General features: G+C 40.3%; 2 protein-coding genes across 5 annotated transcripts in view; one reads left to right on the top strand and one right to left on the bottom strand.

The window, feature by feature from the left end:
- The first annotated feature begins 5,089 nt into the window (after nt 1-5,089).
- Nucleotides 5,090-18,676, top strand: C4H5orf58 (chromosome 4 C5orf58 homolog). 3 transcript variants are annotated; one of them, XR_015551912.1, is made up of 5 exons: nt 9,005-9,040; nt 10,114-10,188; nt 11,170-11,257; nt 12,289-12,462; nt 16,381-16,518. XR_015551912.1 is itself a non-coding variant. In XM_087429439.1 (4 exons), the coding sequence occupies exons 3-4, from the start codon at nt 11,170-11,172 to the stop codon at nt 16,530-16,532; spliced, it is 240 nt and encodes a 79-aa protein (XP_087285565.1). In that variant the 5' UTR covers nt 5,090-5,307; nt 10,114-10,188; the 3' UTR covers nt 16,533-18,676. The 3 variants fall into 3 exon arrangements, 1 of the variants encoding a protein (XP_087285565.1); XR_015551913.1 differs by lacking the exon at nt 9,005-9,040 and adding an exon at nt 9,191-9,257; XM_087429439.1 differs by lacking the exons at nt 9,005-9,040; nt 12,289-12,462 and adding an exon at nt 5,090-5,307 and having other exon boundaries at nt 16,381-18,676.
- A 73-nt stretch (nt 18,677-18,749) lies between these two features.
- LCP2 (lymphocyte cytosolic protein 2) overlaps nt 18,750-26,291 on the bottom strand; it is a 44,739-nt gene continuing 37,197 nt past the window's right edge. For both annotated transcript variants that reach the window (XM_004428539.3, XM_014786110.2), the window contains exons 18-21: nt 23,600-23,694; nt 22,911-22,988; nt 21,207-21,362; nt 18,750-19,486 (exon numbers count right to left, since the gene is read on the bottom strand). In XM_004428539.3, coding sequence (XP_004428596.1) covers nt 19,364-19,486; nt 21,207-21,362; nt 22,911-22,988; nt 23,600-23,694 — 452 coding nt within the window. In that variant the 3' untranslated portion in view covers nt 18,750-19,363. The remainder of the gene's footprint in view (nt 19,487-21,206; nt 21,363-22,910; nt 22,989-23,599; nt 23,695-26,291) is intronic.

The following is a 26,291-nucleotide window of genomic DNA, read 5'->3' as shown; positions in this document are numbered from 1 at the left end:
ACCGGGGGAAGTAGAAGGCATATGGCTCATCTACTTCCCAGCTGAATGATGTTAGCCCCACACTAAGCTTCTCTGAGCCTCAATTTCCCCATGTGTAAAATGGGGATAATGCTATTTTGCAAAGCTCTAACAATTAAATGAGATAAGGTAGGCCATGTTTAACATCCCCACCTTTCCATCACCATGTATCACCCATCACCAAGTCCCTGTTGATTCTACCTCTCAAACACTCTCTAATCTCATTTCCATCCCTCTGCCACTATCTTAAACAGGCCCTGCCATCTTTCACGTGGATGAAAGACACGGAGTCTTCTGCATTAGGCTCCTAACTGGACTTCCTGCATCTATGCTTTCCCTCTTTCAGTCTGTTCTCCATCATAAAGCCAAGGTCATCCTTCCAAACCACACATATGATCATATCAACCACCACCATTCTCAGACCCCTCCTGCTTGAGAGCCCTTAGTAGCTTCCCACAGGTGTCAGGAGGGACCTTAACCCCCAACACAGCCTCCCTGGCCCGGGTGTGGCCTGGCCCCAGCCCCTCACTAGCTCCTCTTGTCCTTGGCTCCCCCTTGCTCCCTGCACTCCAACCTTGTCAGACATTTCTTCAAGCCCTCCCATCTGCTAGGCTGTCTCCTGGCACAGGGCCCTTGAACATGCTGTTCCCTCTGCCTAGAATGCTCTTTTCTCCTTCTGATCCTAGCCCAAATGTCCCTTCTTCTGGGAAGCCCTCCAAGAGAGCTGCCCCTATCATGACATGTCTCCTTCCCAGACACTGCCTTATTAAATTATCATTTAATATGCATTTGTGTGATTTGTGGATTCCAGTCTATCTCCTCCTCCAGATTGTGAGCTCTGTGATAGAGAGACCTGTTGATTTGGGCTCACCACTATGTGCCTAAAACTTGTTGTCTGACATGGAAGGGATACTCAAGAAACATTTGTTGCATGAATGAATGCATGATACTCAGTAAGTTTACAAATGTGGAGCTCCTTCTTCCTTGCCTAGGGCTTTTTATACATGCAAGTTCAAAAGATTTGCTTTTGTTTTGTGGTTGTTTTAACAAAATAAATCATTTGTCAGAGTCCTCAGCAGTGCAGACTCCTAGAATCTCCCCCTGTACAAGAGATGGTCGGCAGAGGGCCCCACAGGAGCAATTATTGAAGTCAGGTCAGTGAAAACAGCAGCTGCTGGAATACAGCGGACTCTGTCCCGAAATCTGTCTATCCTTGAGCCACTCAGAGAGAACACCACCACCAGGCTATGCAATATAGTGGGTCTCTAGCCTGCCATGTCCAAAATTCTTTTGATCAGGCCTCTAGAAATGTAAGAATTCATAAGGCAGAAGATCAGCACCCTGTGTACGTTATTTTAATTCAAATCCACTACTTGCTCTTTGATTTGTCAGTTTCATGCTGAAGAATTTGTAATCAAGAGCTTGCACTGCTGGGTAGAATCATGCATGAGTGTTAGGGGAGATTTGCTTTCTTTGGGGGCCACTTTTCGCTTGCCAGTCAGTAGTTTTATTTCCATTTTAATTTTCAGAGCGTCTACCCCCTAGGAACAGCATGTGGTTTGGAATTCACGGCTCTGTTGTGTGTTTATGCACTATGCTTGCTTGTAATTGACAAATTTAAATTCTGGTCATATTTCATTTATTACACAGACCCAGGGAAAAATCCTTGGCGAAAACCTAATTACAGCAAAAGTGCCACGAGGTAATTGCTGGGAAAGAACTCCTAGAGCGGCAGCGCTGAATATTTCATCCACCCATAAAATGATTATGATGACAAGATTCGGAAAAATAATAAAATCTGTTTAATAAAAAAGAAGCAAAATATCAGTGTTTTTACACACAAAGTATTAAAACATTCTTCATTTTGGACAGATCCTAAGTCATTTGATTTTTATTCAAATGATGATGCACAACCAAGACACTTCTTTTATCAGGGACCAGAGTTTCGTCATCCTTCCCACACAAGGCTGCTTTGAAGCTTTCAAGCCTGTCGTTGCCTTCTCAAACAGCCACAAGTCTGCTTTCCATTGCTGTCTTAGATCCCTGGTCCGTGTGCCAGAATGAGAAAGCAGAGAGAACTAAGAGAGAATACGCAGGGTTCGGATTGCTGTGGTTAATCCACTTTCTCCTTAGCCACCGTGGGGGCTGTCCCTCCCTCAGAGAGCTTAGAAGCCATGACGGTGCGACTTCTGCTGTCAGAGCTTTGCTGAGAGCCCAGCTGAGTGGCCGGTGCTGACGCACAGCTGAGCTTCTCTGACTGTGGGGGCTACCACTATGGCAGGCCAATTCATTCATTCAGTCACGGAAGAAACACATGCTGAGCACTTACTGTGACCTAGGAATTGTGCTAGGCAACAATGAGTAAATAATGGCGAACAAGATGATGGGTTCCTGCCCATACAACAGGTCTGTGTTAGTGAAAGAGACATACCCAAAACAAAACAAAAAAGGAAATAGAAACAGATATTTGAAAATTACAAATTATATCAAGAATTATACGGAAACAAATAAGGGGCTGGGACAGAGAATGGGGTGATATTAGAGGACGGCCTCTCTGAATCCTAAAGCATAAAAAAGAGCCAATATGGGAGGGTCAGAAGGAAACAATTGCAGAACAGTTGCTGGTGTGTACTAGGACTGAGAGAAGAGTGAGGGGAAGAGAGACTGGAGTTTGTGGGCCTCGTAGACTTGGGTCAGGAGTTTAGTGTTTCCTCCAAGGGCTACAGAAAGGAGGACGCTATTGCAAGCAGCACAGGCAGGAGATGGTGTTTTCCCAGACCAGGGGAATGGCATCAGAGATCGAAATAGAGGAAGTTTTAGCACAAAAAGTTATATATAAAAATGTGTATACTTTAAAAATCATGTGCAATTTCAGACTTTAGCACTAGACTTTCCATTATGATGGCAAGTGAAACTGGAAGCAAACAAACAAAAAGCCTAGGAAACAGAAGAAATGAAGACCTAGATTAGGAAGAACTTGAAGCTGAAATGTCCACCTCCTTCTGGGGAAGGAGGTGGGGGCTTCCACCCACAAACAGTTTCCTCTCTTAAATGGAAATTAAGTGGACCTGATTTATGCCTGAAAATTATATGTGTGTGTGTGTATATATATACATATTTTTTTAAAGACCAAATTCTGGCATCAGTAGCCAAAATAAGTTTCACCTGTGGTCACGCATTTGCGACTTGTAGGAGATGCCCGACAAAGCAGTAAGTCAGTATTCCTCAAAGTATGGCCTGCAGTCACAGTCCATGGAGGTTAAAATGGAGGGATTCAAAACGCAGCTTCAGGGAGCCTCACCTTAGATTTACTAAATCAGAGTGTCTGGGGTGGGCCTGGGAATCTGCATTTTCACGAGCTCCCTAAGGAATTGTGCACTGTAAGGTTTGAGAAGCTCTGCTTTAAAGTGATTGATGTTGTACCACGCTGAGAAATGCCCTGCAGAGTTTGAAATATAGAGAAGAGGGTTGGAACTAAAGTTACAACTACGCTACACAGATAAACAAGGAAGAGAAATCACCCGTAAATCTTACTACCCAAAGACAATCATTGTTAACATTTTGGTGTATATTCTTCCAAACTCGCTTTCATGCACATATACATTTTTTTCATTACAAGAGGTGAGTATGCACTTCTATTCTATTGTAATTGACTTCACGAACATAATATGTTTTTTCATAGATACATTCAATTTTCGTTGCATGGCTGGCTGAGGAGGGTGAGACGTGGGAGTTGAGGCAAAGCCTCGAGGCAGAAACATCTGATCAGGATCTATGTCTTTAATAAACAGGAAGCACTGTTGGTGGATGGAGGGCTGACATGATAGAATTAGAAACATATTTTATTTTGGGACAGAGAAGGTTTTCTCTGATAGGTAGACCTCTGGAAATAAACACAACTTATGTCATGAATATGCCTCCCTGGATGAAGGCACTTTCTAAAAGGCCAAGAGCAAAGAGTTTTCAGACAAACAGGCTTAGCAAGCAACTGTCAAAAACAGCACCCTGTTGAATATTGCCCTCTTTCGTCCATCTGCGTTTTCAAAGACCCAGCTTCTTTCTCGAATTACAGGAATGCTGAAGGAAGAAGGGAGCCGAATTCTGGCACAGTAAGTGTAAGTTTATTATTTTTGACATCAAGTTGGAAAACCTCAATATTCTTTGGCTTCCATACCTACTGAATCTACAAGCCTTCAGACTGTTTGGGTTTTTTTTCATGGTTGAAATGTTTGGGGCATAGGGTTGCCAGATTTAGCAAATAAAAATACAAGATTACCAATTAAATTTTAGTCTTAGCTAAATGAATAAACTTTCAGTATAAGTATGTGCCATACAATATTCAGGACATACTTATACTAAAAAAAGTTATCTGTTGTTTACCTGAAATTAAATTTAACTGGCTGTCCTGTATTTGATCTGGCAATTCTATTTGGGTAGCTTCCTATTTCGGAGAGAAATATTGGTACAGAACTGTAATTTCTTTATTTCCCCAGCTCTATTGTGATATAATTGACATATAACATTGGGTAGGTTTAAGGTGTACAACATGTTGATTTGATACACGTATATATCTTGAAATGTTTACCTCAGTAAGGTTAGTTAACACATCCTTCATTTTACATAATTACCATTTTGTTGTTGTTGTTATGGTGAGAACATTAAGCTCTACCCTCATAGCAACTTTCAAGTATACAATACAGTTTTGTTAACTATAGTCACCATGCTGTACGTTAGATCCCTGGAACTTATTCATCTTATAATTGATAGTTTGTACCTCTTGACCAACATCCCCCCATTTCCCCCACCCCTCAGCCCCTGGCAACCACCATTCTGCTCTCTGTTTCTATGAGTTCAATGTTTTTAGATTCCACATATAAGTGAGATCATACAGTATTTGTCTTTCTCCGTGTGACTTATTTCACTTAGTATAATGCCCTCAAGGTCCATCCATGTTGCCACAAGTGGCGCGATTTCCTTTTTTTATGTAATTTCTTAATCACAAGTGAAAATATTTTAGTTAACACAGCAAGCAATGTGGATTTTTGTTAATAACATCTTTCTATAGGTCAAAAGTGTTTCTTCTGGAGAAAAAGAAAATGACCCTGTCCAATGTAACCTCAACTACTTGAAGAAGACAGTGGACAGGGGGTCCAGCTTTCACTTCAGACCACAGAGGCAGAAGTCGCACACCTTCCTGCTTCCTTTATGTGACTGGCTATGGGAAAAGCATTGGTTGTTCTGACGCACCAGGATTTCCTTGATCTTTTGGACACCGGTCATGCGCCCCAGGTAAAGATCCAAGCACGTGCTTGTTACCTCCCAAATCTGTGTACACAGGGGTTGTACAGAGCAATATTCAGAAGGGACTTGATGCTCTAGCAGAAAGCCAGTCCCTAGGCACAGAGACCAGCACTTTTAAGTGATAATGAGCAGGGAGAGGACAGGAATGAGAGCTCTGAGAGCAAGTCGAAGAAGTGAGATAATTTACTCAATTTGTTTTCCTGGGAATGAAGACTTTATGTCAAGAATTTGTAATAAAACTAACCGAGGTACTCACACCCGGCTCCATAAAATGCTTAATCACCTTGTTCTATGACAGCTTTTCTCTTTATGGGAGAATTTACCAGCTTTTTAATCTCCTTTATTTGATTAACATTAGAATCAACAACTGCACCCTGTGTTGGATTCCAGTAAAGTGTTGTATTTGCAAACTTATTAAGGAAGATAGATTTTTTTTAAGGCCTCATCTATAACAGTCTCAAGTATTAAGTAGCAGACTGTGTTTTTAAAGTTTTATTTTCTTAGGAAACAGAAAACACAGAATCTATAGTTACTTAAGGAGGAAAAGCACTACAATAAGTAGTCATCATTGCTCCAAGACATTTTTATGGAGGAAAATACATTATTACAATCTACCTTTTTCCGAGTTCAGATCTTTTTTCCTCTTATAACACTTATGTAAAAGAAACACAAAGTTGATTCTTTTTTTTTTTTTTTTTTTAAAGAAAAGGCTTAATGATGATCTTTCCCAAATTACCATAGTTTGAATCTACTCAGAAGAAGTAATCAGCACTCTGGATGGGTGGAAGGTCTTTAGATTTTATCAAAAGTCCTGTGAGCAGAATCCTAATCTGCAGGTATTAGCTCAGACAGGCCCTGCAAACACTTGCTGGACCTTGTTAATGAGTTCAGTGTGTTCGGGATGCTGGGGCCCCAGAGACACCACATTCTACCCAGCCAGCCCCCATCATCACCTGATTTTTAGGATTCTCAATCTTAATGCTATCTCAACCCTTTTTTCACCCTACTTCTCTTAAATACCTTATTTTCTCCTGCTGTTATCTATGGGGAGTTTCCAAACACACATCTGGAGTCATGCAGGTCTGAGGTGAAGTTTTCACTAGTTTGCATCAATACAAGGGGAGAAAAAAAGGTACAACCAGTAAGATTTTTGTTAAGCTAGTCTTATTCTGAAATTATTATGACATTTCCTTCTTTTTCTTTCTTCCTTCCTTTTGATGTTAAATTATCCCTGCTTTTATAAAACAGCGATGGCAGTTATTTTTGTTTCGTTAATGTCCTTAATTCAGAAAATAAATGTTGCCCACCCTATGTTGACCACTCTGTATTTGTGTGCTTGTGTGTGTGTTAGTACACGTGTGTTTAAGTTCAATGATCTGTTGAGGCCCAAAGCATTATGGAGCCATGATGTACTTGTTTACTGTTTCAAGAGATGGTATCCTGGTCTAGGAGACAACCTGGTTCAGAGAAAAGAACAGAAGGCTCTGGAGTTGCACAGACAGGATCTGAATCTGGTTCTCATGTCCCAGAGCAGGCACTCAGCTCCCTGAGCTCAAGCTTTGTTTTCCCTACACCCGGGGTACCTCCAAGAGTTGTCAGAAGATGAAAGCTTCTAACATAATGCATGATATACAGTAAGTGCTGAAAGAATGTTTGTTCCCTGACCTTTTCTGCCTCTTTTTCCCCCTCACTTAGCATTCAGAGAATTAGATGAAAAACACTCAGCACACATATAAGATATAAGAAAATGCAAGACTCTAACACTAGCAAGTGTCCACAATTAAAATGTTGAGTGAGGGAAGGACTGGCAGAGAGACTGGTGTGAAACTGCAGAATTGGGCAGGGTTAGTTCAGGAAGACTCCCTCCACGACTGAGGTGAGTTTTGAAAGGCATCCATAGCACATTGAGACTGAGGGAGTCTTAGAAAGTGCTGGTATACTGGACAGCATCCAATCCTAGGTTCAGCAAAGTGTGGGACATAGCCCACTAGGAATACGAGAGATGTGGTACACAGGCATTAAACAACATGCAATCACAAGTGAGAGTTTTTCCCCTTCCAACTTCCTCAATTCTGTTGATTGTATCACCAAGACAGTCTCAGTTTGTGCTAGACTATCTTTAACACTTAATAAGAACCCATTTTAACAAAGAAGATCAGGCTGCAGGATCATAGCCATCAGGAGGCAAGACTATCTAGATGATTAAAAATACCGTTTTAGGGCCGGCCTGGTGGTGTAGTGGTTGAGTGCTCGCACTTCATTTCAGTGGCCCACAGTTCACAGGTTCGGATCCCAGGTGCAGACCTATGCACTGCTTATCAAGCCATGCTATGGTGGCGTCCCTCATAAAGTACAGGAAGATGGGCATGGATGTTAGCCCAGGGCCAATCTTCCTCAGCAAAAAGAGGAGGATTGGCAACAGATGTTAGCTCAGGGCTAATCTACCTCACACACACACACACACACACACACAAAAATACTGTTTTATTTTCATTGTCTTTATTTTTACTATTATCTTCTGTTTATATTTTATTCCATTTACATTGATGATACAAAGACTTTTAAGATTTAAATTTTAAAGGAAAGTAAATTTAAAATATTAAGGTAATAATAATATTGGTGATACACAGCACAACCAATCATTAGAGTGGCCCAATAATGAGTGAAATTTAGGAAACTCTGATCTAGCCCACCCCTCTCATAAGGAAATGGATGAGGAAACAGGTTCAGGGAGAGGAAGGTACTCTTTCCCGAGATTGTATAGCTAGCTATCCTTAGGACTGAAGCTGAGTTCTCCTGTGCCCCTCTTCATCTATCTAACTCTGCATCAGACAACAAATTCTCGTGCTAAACTGAAGGTAGTTGGATATAAAATAAACAACAGACTATGTGCATGGGTTGTCAGGAAAGGACTGGTTCAGGAGGCTGGTGTGTGTTACAGGGGAGACTTGGAGAAGACAAAGGCTTGTGTAGAACCTAATGCTTGAGGTCTGTGCTCCTCATCAACCAGAAGACAATTCCGGAAGGCATCAAGAACAGTCTCTGAGTCAGCTCCAGAGGTTGTAGTGGCAGAGATTCCTCTTGGAATCCAGCAAAGATGGCTTGAATCCCAGCTTCTCCAGCTGGCAAGAAACAAGCAGACATTGCTACGCTCATCCTTACTCATTTTTTACTGTAAAAATTTACAGGAATGATAACAGCTAACATTTATTGGGCACATCATCTGCCAAGCCCCTTTGATGCATTATCTCACTTAACCCTCAAAAAAACACTAGAAGGCAGTTATTGTTATCTCCATATGATAGATGAGGACATTTGGACTCTGAATGATGAAAGCGCTTACCAGCATTTCTAAAACTAAATAAATGCTGGAATAGGATTCAAACGCAAGCAGTTTTAGTCCAGAGTCTGGCCTAACCACAACTCCTACACAAATTAAATGCAGATAACGGCTCTAAAGCATCTAGCACAGTGCCTGGCACATAGGAGGCAGAGAATGTCAGCAGTTTCCGTGCCCTCCCTCTCTGCCCACGAGGCAGTGCCAGTCACTTTCAGCCTCGCATCTAGAACCTTCTTTGCTGGGGCCTTGCCTGGGACTACAACTCCCAGGATGCACCAGGCAGAGAAGCTGGCCAATCAGGAAGCCCAGTCTCGCTTTCCCTGCCTGCTAGTCCCACTTAACGGTCAGAACTTCGTCAGTACCTCGGTGCCCGTTGACTGGGTGGGTCCTGACAGCGTCGGGGATGTGGGCAGGCCAGGGTTGCTCGGTTTTAAAAAATGATCCTAATCCGGTTTGGGAGGGTGAAGACGAAATTTCCAGGCTGCCTCAGGCCCCATCTTCAGCCACCACGCCGGCGGGCCTCGAAGTTCCGGGGCCCCTCATGGCGTCGGTTGGGCCTGCCGGTTGGACCTGGTGGTGGAGAAGGGCGGTTGGCTGGGTGGGTGCGGGCAGGGACGGTGGTCGTCCGCAGGCCGGGGTGCCGCTGAGCGCGTTTTGCGATGTCCTGATCCTGTCTGGGAGCCTGAGGACCGTGGAAACGTCCAGGCTGCCTTCGGCTCCATCTTCGGGCCAAGCGGCGGCTGGGCGGGCTGGCTGCACCCCGCGGCCGCGGAGACGGGGGCTCCGTGGGGGTGTCGGTGGGCCGGGAAGGAGGGATTGGCCCAGAGGAGGAAAAGTGCGCGAGGACAGTCCTCCCCGGGCAGGGCTGAGCCGCGTTAGCGCCCTCAGGCTACCGTGTCTTGGCCTCTGACCCCGACTACTCCCTTTGCCCCCAGAGCCGGTCCCCACTGCTCACCTGCTGGGGAGGTGCCGGGTGGGCGGCCTCTCCTTTCTCTGCGTGCTGGCCTGACCAGCTCCCTGGGGACGGCTGGGGGCAGCTCTGGCCTCTCCAGACCGGCGGAGTCCAGTCGTGGCTCTGCCCTCTGGCCCGTCCCGGTGGGCGCTCGAGGGCCGTGGACAGCCAGACCCCAGAGTGGGGAGGGTCACCTTGCTTGGGCGTTTCTCTATCCCTTTAGTTTTTACTCCCCTCTTGGGTTTATATATATATATATATATTTTTTTTTTTTTTTTACATTCGATCCTCATTTTTAAGGATTTTTAATTCCGCCATCTCCACCGCACCTCCTTTATTTTTTATCATCTTTCCTTTCCCCTCAAACCTGAATCTTCTGGTTTGCCATAACCAACCAAGGAAGAGAACCGCCATTCCCTTTTTAGCGTGTAGATGCTTGTCGGTGGATGCAAAGGGTATTTCATTCATTGTTTGGAAAACAAAATTTTTATTTCTTTTACAGGGTCTCCGAAGTGAGAGAGAGAGAGCGTAAATTCCCGCACTCAGGAAAAGGCAGAGGCAGGAAATTGAGTTAAAGGTTAGTTTTCGTTATTTTGGACAAACTGCCCACCTTTCACATTGCTGGAGTCGTGTGTGCTGATTGTGGTTTATTTTTTCAAGTCGTTTTGAGAGATTTGAATGGCTACGGTTAGTTTGTAGTGAACCACCTCTATATATTTGTATCTGACACAACTGGTTAAATATATGTACTGTGCATATAACATAATAACGGGTTGATTTACACATTTCAGTGAACCAAAATTAAAATGTGTTGCCCTAACTCCCAAAGCTCAAGTAGAAGTGGACATTTTGCCATCTTCTTAGTCAATTAATTGTAATCAAATCTTATTTTTTTTTTTTTAAAGATTTTATTTGTTTTATTTTTTCCCCCCAAAGCCCCAGTAGATAGTTGTATGTCATAGCTGCACATCCTTCTAGTTGCTGTATGTGGGACTCGGCCTCAGGATGGACGGAGAAGTGGTGCCTCGATGCGCACCCGGGATCCGAACCCGGGCCACCAGCATTGCAGCGCGCGCACTTAACCACCAAGCCACAGGGCCGGCCCTCAAATCTTATTTTGAGTTTTACTGTGTACTTAAAGAAATTGTATATGAACCCTGTCATTCAAGAATAAGGTACAAAAAGACACCGACTTACATAAAATTAGAGAAGATCTCATACGGTTGCTAAATGGTAAGGTGGTTTCTAAGTGCGAGGCTCTCTGAAGAGGGCACAGCTGCGTTTCCGTTGTAAGGGCCCCATCTTGTGGATGTGGTTTGATTAAAGAAGAAACCTCATCCTAAGAATCCCAGTTGGTGGTGTTTTCAGGTGGAAAAATATTAACAAGTTGATGCCTTCTTGTGTTGGAATTCTCATCGTTTATAAAGACTATTATTTCACAATTATTACAGTTCTGTAATAACAGATTTTTCTTTTAGAAATACTGAAAGTTTAAGTATTTTAAAAGTGCACATAAATACTTCTGATTTGCACAGTTTTGTTTCTCTTTTAACATCAGATGTTTAATGTTTCTGAGCATAAGCAAAACGTGGAAGCCATGATTAAAAACATTAACACAATTTCTTTGGAGTTGAAGAAGATGAAAGGTAAGTATGGAATCAGTGAATTAAAATGTTTGCTTGTCATTGTTATACAATAAACAGTAGAACCAGTTTTTGCTTCTGCTGGGGTATAACTGAATTTTGCCCACTACTTAGGATTTTTCTGTTTTCTTAAGAAATGTTTACACTCTAATATGAACTAGAACTCTGAAGATGAATTAGGTTTGAGCATTGGAGTTAGCCAACTTGAATTCCTGTCCCTGACACCAGCAAGCTTATTATGTCTAACTATCCTCTCTAAATTTACTTCTCTTCCTTCTCTTCAACAAACTGTTACGTGGCAATGTCACATTCTGCAAGATTCAGTGTCTTTATCCATTAACCCTTACTAAGCCTCCTAAGGCTCTTTACAAATTAAAAATTATAAGTTTGTGTGATTCTGTCAGTTAAGAGTTCTTCATTTTAAACAGATTAGAGTACGAGTAGACCTTATAAGTCATGATGTTTCGTCCCTGATCTCACAGGTATATTCTGTTTTATCCAGGCCTGTACAGTTTCCATGATTGAATATTTCTAGGGATAATCTGTCCCAGACCCAACATATCCTATGTGGAGGGAGTTCTTCTCATCAGTTAACCTGTTGCATTTTAGACAGTTCCTCCTTATGGACTAACTGAAATCTGTTCCCCTGTTTTTTCACTCACTGGTCCTATTTCTAACCATGAAAAGGACACTGCATATCTCATTATTCTTTTTATGACAACTCGTGGATATTTGAAGATAGCCTCTGTGTCAGTTACGAAGCCTTCAGCTACTAGTAACAAAATACCAACTTAACATGGCTCATACAATAAGGAAAATAACAAGATCCAAAGTAGGGCAGCCCTAAAGTTGATTCAGAGTTTTAATGACTTCATCAGGTACCAGGTTCTATCTTTTTACTTTGTTGTGTTCATTTTGTTTGTCACTCCTCATCGTCATTAACTGCAGACATGGCCATATACAGACACTATCTCTTTATGTGAGCCTTTTCCCAGATCCCTCCAGCACATTCCCCCTTTGCTTTCATTGGCCAGATTTGCATCACATGCGTATGCCTACAGCAGCCACCACCAAGGGGATGGGGCTGCCAAGACCACTTTGGACCAGTCAGGACTTACTGCTGGACCTGGGGAGAGGAGCACCTCAAATGAAATCAAGTTGTGCCACCAAGAAGAAGAGGGGAGTGGCTGTTAGTAAGGCACCAAATAGTGAGTGCCTCTTATGCTTTTTCTATTTTCCCTGTGGCAGCATTTTCTAGACTTTGATCTGTAAACCCTGTTGTCTCAAGAGATGTTAATAGATGGTGTGCGGTAAAAATGGAGTCCATGTTCTTATGGTCAAATAAGTTGGGAAGTGCTTTATGCTATATATTTCTCTCACAAATTTATAGTACATATGAACAAAGGCACTGAGGAGTCTGATGTAAAAAAAAATCTGGTTAGCTTTGCTTAATTCATGATCTCTCAAAACCAATGTCAGCACTACAGCAAGGATTATCTTTCTAAAATGTAATCTGCTGAAAACCCTCCTTGGCTCACCATTGTCCTCAGGATAAAGTCGAAACCTCCTAGAATGGACTATAAGACTTCTTGAGGTCAGAACCCTGCCTGCCTCTCCAGTGTCTTGCTCTTTGTTTCCCTGCGTGTTCTATCCTCCAGCCATGTTGAGCCATTTGCATATGTACACATTTGCTGTCTTTTGTGTCTGTGTCTTAACACATGCATCTCCTCCTGAAATGCCCACTGCTGCACCCCCATCTCCACCCCACCAGCTTAACTGCTACTTATTAGTCAAAATTGCTTATATTGGAAAACTTTTTTTAAGCCAGCGTGTTGTCTCTTCTACCTTTTAGTATCACTTATCACACTGTGTTGTAATTGCACGTTTACTTACTTTTCCTATCCCTGCTCAACTGTAACCTCCATAAGGGCGTTCCTAACACTTAACACAGTGCCTTGATATAATAGATTCTTGGAAAATGTTTATTAAGTGAATAATTGGTTCTGGATGCTTGCACTCATTTAAAACAATTAGCTTTAGATTCCTCTCAAACTTGATTATCTAACTGTTCTAGTTTGGGGATTATTCTTTTGTGAAGTAAAATAGATATAATAAATATGATCTATGTGTTCCTGAAAAGTTATGGGGTAGGTCAAGTAGATAGGATACAAGGGACTTGTAGAGCTAGACTAGGAGGGTAGCCTTCTGGTATACATGGAATATTAAATGAACACTCCATTTACCCCCACATTCTCACTAAAATAGTATTGTCCATAGCTAACATTTATAGCATTTACCATAATTCAGATACTTTTCCAAGAACTCTACATAAATGAACTCAATTGTCATAACAACCCTGTGAGGTAGGAAATATTACCATTGGCATTTGCAGATACAGAAACAGACATGGAGAGGTTAACTAACTTTCCCAAGGTCACACAACTAGTCAGTGGTAGACGTGAGATTTAAATTTAAAGTCATTTTAAAGAGACAAAAATTCACAAGACAAAGAGCTCTCAAAAAGAGTTAACAACAAAACAGGAAGTAAATGGAAGCCAACAGAGAAATCTGAACCCTAAAGTCCAAAAATCTGAACCATGAGCTGATTGGGTAAAGCCAAGAAATAGCCCCGAAGATTTAACACATGGTGGCACCAGAATCCTCTGGAAGTGGAGGTGAAGATGGGGCTAAGAACAGGAGGACTGGTTCAATGTTTGTTTAAGAAGTTGTAGGGGCCGACCCCGTGGCATAGTGGTTAAGTTTGGTGCACTCCTCTTTGGCGGCCCAGTTCAGTTCCCGGGTGTGGACCTACACCACTTGTCAGTGGCCATGCTGTGGCAGTGACCCACATACAAAATAGAGGAAGATTGGCACAGATGTTAGCTCAGGGAGAATCTTTCTCAGCCAAAAAAAAGAAGTTGTAGACCCCTGAGGTCTCTTCCCCTCTCTATATAACTGGGCAACTGTTTCTCCTCTGTAATTGAAGACTCAAGTTTTATTCCCTGAGAGGATAAAACAGGGGATCTCTGGCCTGGAGCCACTAAGCCACAAGTTGAGGGAGAGAGTACTGTACTAAAAACAAGGGTATTAAGACAGAGTTTACATACTGAATTACAAGACCTCAGCTTTCTTTTTCCACTTGGCTACAAAACATTGGCAGCCAGATTTATACCCTCACGTAGATTTTTCTTTCAGGAATCTGACCAGCCTAAGAGAAAAGATCTAAAGATACTGATAGCAGAGGTTCCCCAAACAAAATACCCAGCTAGATCACCCCACAATATAGACTACTATGGGCATAGAGCTTCCAATTGTCTTTTTAGTGCCATGGTCTTAAATATGAGCAGACAACTATGGCACAACAGCTATTTGAGGACAGCATCTAAAATGAAAAGTGGAGACAAAACAAATAAATAGATTCAATCAATGAGGAAGAAACAGAAATTATGAAGGGAAGTGAAAACTCTAAGAAACTATCATTAATATCCCCAGAGAAGAGACAATGCTATGTCCATGAAAAAGTAACATGAAACTATAAAAAAATACGGAACAAAAGGGAGCCCTTGTAAATTAGAAGTGTGACAATAGAAATATACTCTATAGAAGGATTTAAAGATAAAATGAAGAAAATGTCTTAGAGTGTAAAGCAAAAAAGCAGAGATGGAAAGTTTTAGGGGGAAAAGATACAAGCTCTGTCAAGGAAGTCCAACATCCAATAAATAGGAGTGTTAGAAAGAGAGAACATAGACAACAAACGGGGAGGAATTCATTAAAGAAATAATCTGAGAAAATTTTCCAGAGTTGAAGAGTATGAGTTTTTACAATGAAAGAGACCAAGACAATGGATGAAAATAGACCCATACCAAAGTACAATATTGTGAAATTTCAGAACAGTGGAAGAACAAAAACATCCTTAAAGCCTTCTAAAGAGAAACAACAATAAAGAGTTAGAATCATGTGAAAGTTCTCAATATCAACACTGGAAACTAGAAGAAAATGCAGTAATGCCTTTGGAAATCTGAAGAAACATTTCCAACCTAGACTTCTGTAGTCAATCTATTAAGCATTGGTGTAGAGAGTGACATTTTCAGACATATACTTTTCCCCCCCAGGAAGTTACTGAGGTTGTATTCCACCAAACAAAGAAGCAGACCAAAAAGAGAAAGACATGAGATTCTGGGAAAAGGATACTCCACACAAGGGAGAGGTGAAAGGAGTCCCTAGGATAATGGTGAAGGGAGTTCCCAAGATGCAAACTGTACAGCAGTCCTAGAGAGCAATCAGTCCAGACTCGAGCAGATCAGAAGGCTCGAGGAGAGAAGAGACTTGCAACAATAGAATAGCTAAGGCACTTGACTATACGGAGAGGAGATTACCCAACTGGGGGAAATTTGGGATATTCTTGATAATTAAGCAATGAAAAAAGAAAATTATTAACTGTGGTTGGGTGGAAGGGAAATGTCATACTATAAGATTCAGCTGTAAGAATATTTATATAATTAAAATTTTTTTCACATTAAATAGTGAGCTAACAAAAATTGTACTCAAGTATATTAGGAAAGTGGGGGTGAGTGAAAAGAGCTATATCTTAATCTTCTATAGTCAGAAGCAGATAGATGATACCTCAAATTGACAAAATAAAATATGCATGTCGTTTAGAGATATGGAGGTAATACCAACCCCTGCAAAAAAACAAAAAAACTCAACAGAAACACACGAAACAACAACAAAATGAGCTAAAAAAAGTTAAATGTGGTTCCTCTGGGAGATAGGAACTGCTAGTTTTTGTAACGTTCCTTATAGACCTATTTGATTCTTTATACTATGTACATGTACAACAGATAAAAATATTGCGTTAAAGTATAAATAAAATTTGCATAAATCAAGTTGCAGTTTAGTGAGATAGCTGACAAGTTGGGCTAAAGAGCCCTTCTAGTAAATTTTTATGTCACGCTTATTTTGTATTACATAAATTTGACTTTGAAGTCAAAGCCATCTAAACTGTGGTATGATCAATAATCACTTAAAAGAAAACTGAATTTAGAATTGGGAAATAGCTACTGAAAGGAATAATAGTCTGTGACATATGTGCTATAATATAGTATCTTTTATTTTGTTTTGCACAGAGCTCTCCCAGTTACTGCTTTGTGACCTTACTCTACATTTTAGTCATCCTGTGAAGATAGATGACTTAAAGGAAACAGAAAGAAACAACCCCCCCTTTGAAGAATCTAAAATATCAGATGTATCCCTTGCTTCTAACAGTTTTTCTCTTTGATTTCTCATTTGTTTGTTGTGAATTTCTAACTATATTTATTGTTGAATTAACAAATACCTGGGAGAATTGATTTTACTAATATATTTAATGTAATAAAAAACAAAATAAAAATATGTTGAGTTGTAAATAGTCATTTCATATTCTTGAAGGCTGTTTTATTATTGTTTTAATGTTAAAAAGATTGGCTAATTGATTTCACTAATGGCAGGAGTATGACATAGGAAATTGGCCATGGGGCATTGCTTATCCTTTACCTTATGCTTGAATTTGGCTCAGGTTGAAAGAGAGTTACTAAATTATAAATGGATAGTATGATTTTATATTAATCAGATCTCTCTTGATAGCAAGTGCCAAAAACAACTCAAGCTAGCTGAAGCATTTATTGGGTCGTGTGACTTGGAAGCCCATGGTTGGAGTAGATTTCAGGGACTCCACTAATTCATCAGATGTCTCTATCCTGGTTCTGTTTCTGTGCATTGGCCTCATCTGCTCCTGTTATAGACTGATTTCCTCCAAAGGGCAGGTAGAAGAGGGTGGAGGCATGGCAGCAGACAACTCCAGGTGTACAAAATTAACTTTGAGGGAGACCAAAGAGAGACCCTCTGTCTCAGCTGCTATGTTTAACATTCCGGAGAAAGACCTTGATTGGCCTAGATTTGGTTAAGGTGTTTATCCCTGAACAGGGTCCTGAGCAACTGTGATTGGTGAGGCTGGTGTCATATGCCAGGTCTGTGGCCAAAGGAGGAGAGACCCTGCCAGAAGAATGGAGTTGCCATGGCCTGAAGGAGGGCAGAAAGAATGCCATGAAAACATCAGATACTCACCACTGACTTCAGTCAGAGCAGTGAAGTAGCCTTTAGTTTTAGGATATCTTTATCCTAAAACTTTCTAATTTCCATCCCTTTCCACCAAAGGAGACTTAAAATAATAGGCTTTGATTTGCCTTGTAAACATAATTCACTACGAAATAGTTGCTTTGAAATGTACCATGCCCTTCTTTTTAGATATTTTTGAACATAAAAGAATACCATGAAGCAAGACACAAGGGCAGCTCACTCCATAACAGAACGGGTGGTGTTTGCTATCCTCACTACCCGGCACCCAGCTCAGTGTTTACCACAGAATAGACAACAAATGCTTGTTGAATATCCTGTTGAATAAACATGTAAATGAATGCAGGTTTTTCAGCTTTAGAATTGCCAAGTTCTGGACCCTAAATTGAGAACTTATGGTTTGTAAGGATGAAGTTTTGTGAAACATCCTTTTTATATATCATTGATTAAAATTCTCCACATACTTGTTGTCTTAGCTAACTGTCAGTTTTAACTCAGTGACTTCCAAGATTCCTTCCAATGTTCTGTTAGCTCATGAAAATGAAAATGCAAGATAAAACTTGTAGATTAAGCAGAGAAGCCAACAATTTTTTTTTTAGATTTTTTTTTTGTGTGTGAGGAAGATTAGCCCTGAGTGAACATCTGTCACCAATTCTCCTCTTTTTGCTGAGGAAGACTGGCCTTGGGCTAATATCCATGCCCATCTTCCTCCACTTTATATGGGACGCCGCCACAGCATGGCTTGACAAGCGGTGCATCGGTGCGCGCTCGGGATCCGAACCCTGGGCCGCCACAGCAGAGCGTGCGCACTTAACTGCTACGCCACAGGGCCGGCCCCCAATTTTTGTATTAATAAAAGTTGTAGACTAACAACCAAGGGCTCAAAAGGGAAAACTTAAAGAACCACTGAAGGCCAGGTTTTTGTTTTTCAAATGCTTACTGCTTTTTAGGTGAGATATGTAAACCAAAGGAAAGAGCTGAATCACTTTGCAGGATTTATAGAGACTTTTGGGAAGGATGAGGAGAAGGTCTTTATGACAGAGTTGTCAAGGGGGATAGAAAGAGATGGAAGAAATGTATCTAATCAGAAAGTCACATCAAAGTTTTCCGTGTCTATGCATTGCTCTTTCATCTTCCCAGGAAGACTTTGGTAAAATCGACATCATTTGACAATGCTTTTGGAGTAGGGTGGGGGGTGGAGGAGGTGGGATGTGGGTGTCAGGATGTGAGGAACTTAAATCCAGGTATATTTGATACCACAGCTTCATCTCTGAATTTAAAATGTTTCCTTTTGGTATTTGTAGCTTAAATTTACTTTGAAACAAGTATATGATAGTATGGACTAAACAGCGAAGTCAATAAAGTTATTTTAGGAACCCAAAAGTAAAGCAAAAGGCAAATTAATTTTAATCCCAGGAAGTTATCCCAACATGCACTTATCTTTTCATAAACAAGTACACAGAAATCTCCTAGCAAAATACACCAAATAAAGGATGATATATTTTTGAAGGCTCTTAAATTACTGCTGATGAGAAAGTGAATTTTAGTACTTCTCAAATTATTATGTATAAAACTGATGATTGCCCCTGACTGACAAAGGTTTGGCTATAAAAAAAATTCAGTTTTATGTGATACCAAAAACTACTATTGTTTTAAGTGTTTTTATACTTGTCCGAAATTATGTCTATAGCCGTGTAAGCTACTGTACTTTGAAATGAGTATTCAAAAATACATATATTTTATATGAATTATTACAGTGCACTACTAGACTGTGTGAACATTATTACTCATGCACTTTACAAACATTGAAGAAGAATAAATAAATTATGGGATATTTGACAGTCTTCATTTCAAACACATTTTTAAGCAAAAGGAGAAAACCCTTGTGTTCATGTTGAGAAGTTTGATTCAGTCCTAAGTGTCCATTCACCAACGGTGACTGATCTGTCCATGCTGGCAACAGAGGCAAGAGGAAGGTTCATTTGCTTGGCTAACTTGCTAGGGATAACCTGCAGAATGAGTCAATGTGCACTGGTATCTGGAACCTCGGTTTTTCCCATCAATGAGCAGAAGTGGCATTTTCCTGAAGTAGTCGATAATATCTGACACAGACAGAAAGTCCTGAAAGAGTCAAAATAGGGAGATAAATCAACATTGGAATGGATAGCCTGAATTTCACCCTCAGTTTTTTTATCTCATAATATCCTACCTCTTAAAGTTAGGAGGTTTGTGGGAAAAAACATGTAAAATTTGGCAAATATTTTAACGATTTCTGCTATAGAACTTTGAAAAAAAAATTCCTCACCAACATCCAGCAAACCTTGGATAAAAGACTATAAATAATTATATTATGTATATATAAAAAGACTATAATATATATAGTCTATATATTATATATAAGATATATATTATATATTATAGAGACAGCTATATATGACTATAATATATAGACTGTAATATATATGACTGTAATATATATAAAAAGTATATATATTATATATATATAAAGACTATCCATATATATTTATATATATAAAAAGACTATATATATATATATATATATATATGTATGTATTTTAACTTCATATAGGGGGTCTAATTATGATACCCTTGCCTTAGGATTGCTCTATTTGTGGGTTTGGTTTTGGTTTCTGTATCCCTACTTCACTCTCAATCACTAGTGGTATGAGGAGGTATAAGGAATCAGGGAGTCAGACAGCGTCCCCGGTGTCTGGAAGTGATATCCATAGTGGGGCACAATATAGTTCCTTCATGATCTCTCTGCTGTGTCCCACTGCCATCTCCACACTCACAAGGTCTTTGCATCCATTGCCTGAATCACCCTATCCCTGATGGCCAGCCTGGGAAAAATGCCATCCATCCTTCTAGATATGGGTCAGAAGCACCCTGGTACCCTACGCAGGATTATGCACTTCCTCCAAGACTACTCTGCTAGGTGTTCCCTCCAGGGCAGCCACAAGGAGTGGTTTGTCCTTGTGTTATTTCCATACTAGAGCAACAGAAATCCTGGTCGGCAGACATCTCTGCTTCTATAGGACCCATGCAGCTCTATCCACACCTAACTAGTGATTCAAACATTTAACAAAATCGTGTGTTTTTTCTACTCGTTTACATGATCATAACTTTAAAATATTTGAAGTGAAGTGGAAGTTATAGGTGAGCTCATTCTCATTTTGGAAATGTTTGATTCATCTGATCCTCCTCCTGGAACTTTGAACTTAAAGAACATGTTTGGGGCATTAAGTTTAGCTGTTAGTTTCCTTTGCAAAAAGCAGCCTTGAAAGCTTTCCTTCACACCAGTTCTGATTACCACCCAGAAAGTGACTAGCAAAGAAAAATGTCTTCGGCAATTTGGTCAAACCTCCATTTTTAGTAAGAGACAACACAAATATCTAAATAATCACCACAACAAGAATTCTATCTTTTCCCCTTTCCCAGATGTTGATTTAAAATACGGCCGTATAAATATGCTGCAATCTTATGTTAAAATTATGTTACAAAGGTGAATGATAGAAGGGACTTGCCTTTGACACTATCTAACTGGATGTTTTTTTAATTTAAATGTTAACATTTTTCTATTTTAAAAATTATACACATGATTTTATACTATTTAGAATAAAAGATATAAGACTCTGTGGCAGAGGTAGCTACTCTTAACATTTTGTTTTATTTCCTTCCAGTAAATGAAGGGCTTCACTAATGTGATTTAACTCTAAGTTATGGACCCCCAAAGAATGTTACAGCAAGGTTCCATGTAGGTAGGTACCCAGAAAGGCACAAATAGAGAATCCGGGGAAATTTTACAACGGGAAGTTCTTACCTCTTTCCCTCGGAGTCCAGTTCCCAACAAGTAAACTTGAGTTTCCTCCTGATAACGGATCTGGATGTTGTAGACTTTATCTTTGTACAACACCATGAGGACATACGGATTGGTTATTGTTTTTTTAGAGCTGTCTCTAACCAGAAAAGTGCCATCCTAAAAGGATAAATTCTTGTCATTATGGGAGCAGTAAAAGGCAATATTTCTGTTGCCTGTTAAGAGCAGTAGACAAGACTCTAGGGATCTGGAAACCTACCAGTTGACAAGTCAGTTAGCATTTAGTTCCCCAAACAGGTACAGTCCCGCGTGTCATGGATTTCTTGGTTGTCAAGAGAGAGGCAGCAGAGATTGTATCAGAGAAATTTCCAGATTTCAAAGAGACCTCTTTGAAGCCTCTTTATAAAAAAGGAATCTATTTTTTAGTGATAACACAAATAATAGGTGGTTGAGTGGATAAGTGGCCAGGTAAAATAAGGCCTATTGGTTAACTAAAGATATATCATCCTACTCCTGGGAGCTAATTCCCTAACCCTTTCTTTCCACAGCAAAAGTCAGAAAACACCCAAATGCCTATGAAATTCACCCATTTTAAAACCTCATGATCTCCAGATACAGTGTTTCATCATCAGATACCTGAACAAAATCGAATGTGGACCATCTGTGTTCTCACCACACTTTTTTCTGATAGTTACCCAAATAGTGTTGTGATTTATCCTGCACTTTAAAATTTCATTCCATAAATTATTGCTACATAATAATAATACTGTAAAGATCTAATATTAAAATAGAATTAATTAGTAAGTACATGTTTACACTACGCCCTTCTCCATGTATTAAATCAACATGGCTTTAAATAGCCATCGATCTGCAATAATGGCTTTCCTTTGTTCTTTTTATTCCAAGGTAATTGAGTAAATTCCTCTCAGAACATCTCTGTTGAACAAATATACTTATGGACCAGTGATTCACAGCCTTGACTTCACTTTAGAATCACCTGGGGAGTTTTGAAGACTCCCAAAGCCCACACAGCGCCCCTGACTAATTAAATTGGAATCTCTGCAGGTAAGCCCCAGGAATTAGAATTTTTAAAAGCTTCCCAGTTGATTTAAATGTGCAGCTAAGCTAAGGTTAACAGCTACTGTTGTAGACTCGAGATATGAAAGAAGAGGGATCTTGGCTTTCTCCTCTCTGATATATAGATTTAAGGTTAAGGTTCAGCACCAGATGGCAGGAAATCTGGTTACGACCTTGTAATATTAAAGGACAACTAGAAATTTCTAGGGGAAAGGGCAAAAAGTTGCTGCTGTCTCTCTCGATATGGTTCCCTTCGCATTGATGTGGATGGTAACTGTGTATTGAGGAAGATGGAATCAGTAAGATGTTGGAAATTTGGGGGAAAGAGTCTCCTTTTGACACTATATGATTCCTATGACAAGACGGACCCCTGCGTTAATAAGATCTCCTAAGATTTTGCCAGCCCAATGACTACCTTAATTTAGATTTTTCCCAGGGTGCTAGGACGCATTGCTATGGATGCTGGTGGGTGTGAAGCTGGCACTAATGGGTCCCCTTGGTATAACAGCATGAACATGAATGGCACTAGCAGAACTCCTAGCCTATAATTGGTACTCCATAAAAGTCAGTTCCCTTTTTCTCCTTCCATTAATATTTATAACTACTTAAAAATAAACTTTAGCACAGTACCTGGTTTATCTTTCTAAGAGCAGCTTCTGCCTCTGGTCGGGTGATATAAGAAACATACCACTCTTCATTTAATGAATTCTGGAAATGTAAATTTTTAAGAACTGAATAAATTTTGCAGTTACATATGTAAGTGAAAAGAAAAGCCCCCAAGTCATCATTTCCATAAATCACTGCCTCAATTCCATGAGGTTTGAAACATTTGTTTTCTTAATTTGAATATAGAATCATTCAGGTGGGGCTAAATAGATGATATTTTGTGTGAACTGCTTTTTATCATAACACTGGTTGCAAAGGTAGCTGTGAATAAGCATTCCTTTTATAATGGAACTTCTAATCAGGAAATAGATGTAATAATTTCTTCAGTTTAGTATAGTAATATACTTAATGAAAAAAACTGGGTTAAGCAGCAGTTAAATGACTTATTCAAGGTCAGAAGCGAGGAAACAGATGAAAAATAGGATTATTTTTTCTCATTTAATGCAAAGCACACATTTGCCATTGGAAGAGTCTGAAAGAACACCAAGAAAAAAACAATATGTTATTTTTCCTGTGGATCCTACCCTTAATTTTTTTCACTAAAAAAAAATTAAGCCTAGTAGAAGATAAAAGTGTAAAAGAGTATTCAATGGGAGTTTCTGATGATTCATTTGCTGGGGAAAAAAATCAAATACAAACATATGCTTTATTACCTCTTCTTCCCCAGGGGATGGTGGCCGAGGTTTGTTTGGAACTGGCAAGGAAAAGTTCCTGCCTTCAGCTCTGGGTGGTGGTCTGTTGCTAGGGCCTTCAAAAGTAAAGCATTTTGAAAGTTAATTTACCATAAGCCATTTTTCCCTTCTGTCATAACACAGTTTCCCCCAAAGTGCCCTTGTAATTGGTCCCAAAAACTAACATTTCAAGAAACCATAGATTCAAAATGATTTTCACCTGTTCAAAACCATAAGGACTACTCAGGCCATTATTCTGTAGCCATGCCAATGAAATTTTGAGAGCAGTACCACAAGTTTGAGTGATTTCTTAAATGTGCATGTTACATAATATAAAGTGACTAGATCCATTGATGAAAAAGTCACAGTCATTTTAATATGATCATCAAAACGAATATTCAAGAGACAGATCTTTCATAGAGTCCAGCACACCCAGAATGGATTCCCAACCACTGATGTAATGACAATGCAGTAATAGAGATAATTATGTTCTCATTGTTTTCACAGAAAGAAATATAAGTTACCCAAAACAAGGTGAAATTACCTTGAAAATATTGTTAGCTTTTAGAACCAGCATTTGCGACCTGCTGTTCTTTAGTGAATTTTCTAAAGAGGCAGAACTGTTCAACTCACATAGAAGGCCCTACCAACTATCTGATCGATCAGGAATTCTTTATTGGGAACTACACATTACCCAGCACTTGTGTCTCACCCACTCTAAACTATTTTTTCTTGTTTACAGTTCCTTGAAACTTTCCAAGAGAATGTGTTTCCTCATCTCAGGAACGGTTTGATGTATTGATTTGTACTTGCCAAGGCTGTTTTCTATGTGCCAGAACAGCTGTTAAAAACTGAAAAGTTCTGTGAGCTGAATGTTCTCTTAGTTATTCATGCATCATTCATTCATCTATTCAACAGATATGTATCCAGCACTACTCTGTCCGGCCCTCGAGTAAGGCACCTGTGCATGCCAGCTTTGATCCTCACAGCAGCACCACAGGGGAGTATTATCTTTTTTTTGAATATGAGGAAACAGAGGCTCAGAGTGTCTAAACAAATCATGTGCTCTTGGTGGCAGGGCCACGACTTGAACCTGTGGTTCCCAAACATTACATAAATAAGAATCCCTGGGGGCCTTTGAATCACCCAGGGCTCGGGAACCTGCATTTAACAAGCACTCCAGGTGGTTCTGCACCAGGGTTGTTACTCCATCTGCACGATGCCACAAGTGGCAAACTGCCTGTCCCCCTGCCACCGAGAGAGGAGAGTAGCCTGGGAAGGGCTGAGGTATCCTGAGCCATGTCACCAGGATGATTTACAATGACGTTCACTGTTTCCAAATAAGGAGATCAGGCTGGCCTGAGCTGCTGATCTTCCTTCTTAAGGCTCCCAATGCCTCAACAGACCTTCCCTGTCCTCACTTTTGCAGTCCAACATGGCAGGCATGTTTTATAACGTCTGTTGAATGAATGAACTCTAACCATGTGGGAAAGTCATATAACCAAGGCCTGCATTGCATGGCTATTTTAGAGTTGAGGAATTATTCTCTTTCTGCTTCTGCATCTGCAGGCCAGTACCATAAAGTCACTATTCACGACAGACAATATACTACTTTTTTTGCAGTCACCCACCACCCGTACTATCTAGATCCTCAGGGGAGCTGGGACAGGTTTCTGGACAATGCACAACACATCCTTTACCTTCCTGATGTTAGAGCAGCCAGTGGAGAAGACTGAAGACCAGGTGTCCTGGCAGTCTCAGGGGAAAAGGGATCAATTTTGATTAAGGTAGTATCCCAAGAAAGAATTAACCAACTGTTTGTATTAATAATCCCATCACCAACTCACAAAACCAGGGGTCTGTGGAACTGACTTTGGGAAATATTGCTGTCAGTGAAGTGGCTGGGGCTCAGATGCCTGCAGGGGCCACAGTGTGGTTCATAAAACACAGTGAGTCGTGGACACTGTGGAAAATGGAGGAGTGTGGCGGACTGTGGAAACCCTAGAGTGAAAATACACACTATACCCTCAAATGCTGAGGAACATTGAAAACTGAGTAGTTTTCATTGGTGTCGGCAGTAGGATCTCACACACATATGGGGTGTAAGATGTGCTCCTGAGAAAAGTGTTTACTCTTGAGCTACAATTCAAACTTACTAACGTAGTTTTCTATCTGTAACACACACTAGTGTTCCCGCACGTGGACCATGACTGCAAAAAAAGTGTTTGGTTTGTTCCTCACAGCATTTTTAAAAATTTTAAGTCAACCTTTACAAATGGGATACTTTCACATTAAAAGCCATATTTCTAGTTTTCCTGGGGGGAAAAAAAAAAAACAGAAAATCTGGCAAAACTTGGCCAGTTTCCTGGCACGGGAAAACTCTATTTAGTAGAGTTGGGTAACTTTCCACAGTCATTAGACATTCAGGCATTCAACAAACATTTTAAAAGTGCCTACCATATGTCAATCACCTGCAAGGCTTTAGGGATGAAAAATAGACACAGTCTAGTCCTACCTTGTATGCCTTCGCTGCCACTCAGAGTGGTCACGGACCAACAATATCAGCAGCACATGGGAACTTGTTAGAAATGCAGAATCTCAGGTCCCATCCCAGACCCACTGAATTAGAATCTGCCTTTTAACACAATTCCCAGGTGATCTGTATGTACATTAA

The sequence above is a fragment of the Ceratotherium simum genome, chromosome 4 (genome assembly GCF_057802395.1).
Source record: "Ceratotherium simum simum isolate JZ-2026a chromosome 4, ASM5780239v1, whole genome shotgun sequence".
Taxonomy (NCBI): domain Eukaryota; kingdom Metazoa; phylum Chordata; class Mammalia; order Perissodactyla; family Rhinocerotidae; genus Ceratotherium; species Ceratotherium simum.
This window is presented reverse-complemented; position numbering and strand designations above follow the sequence as displayed.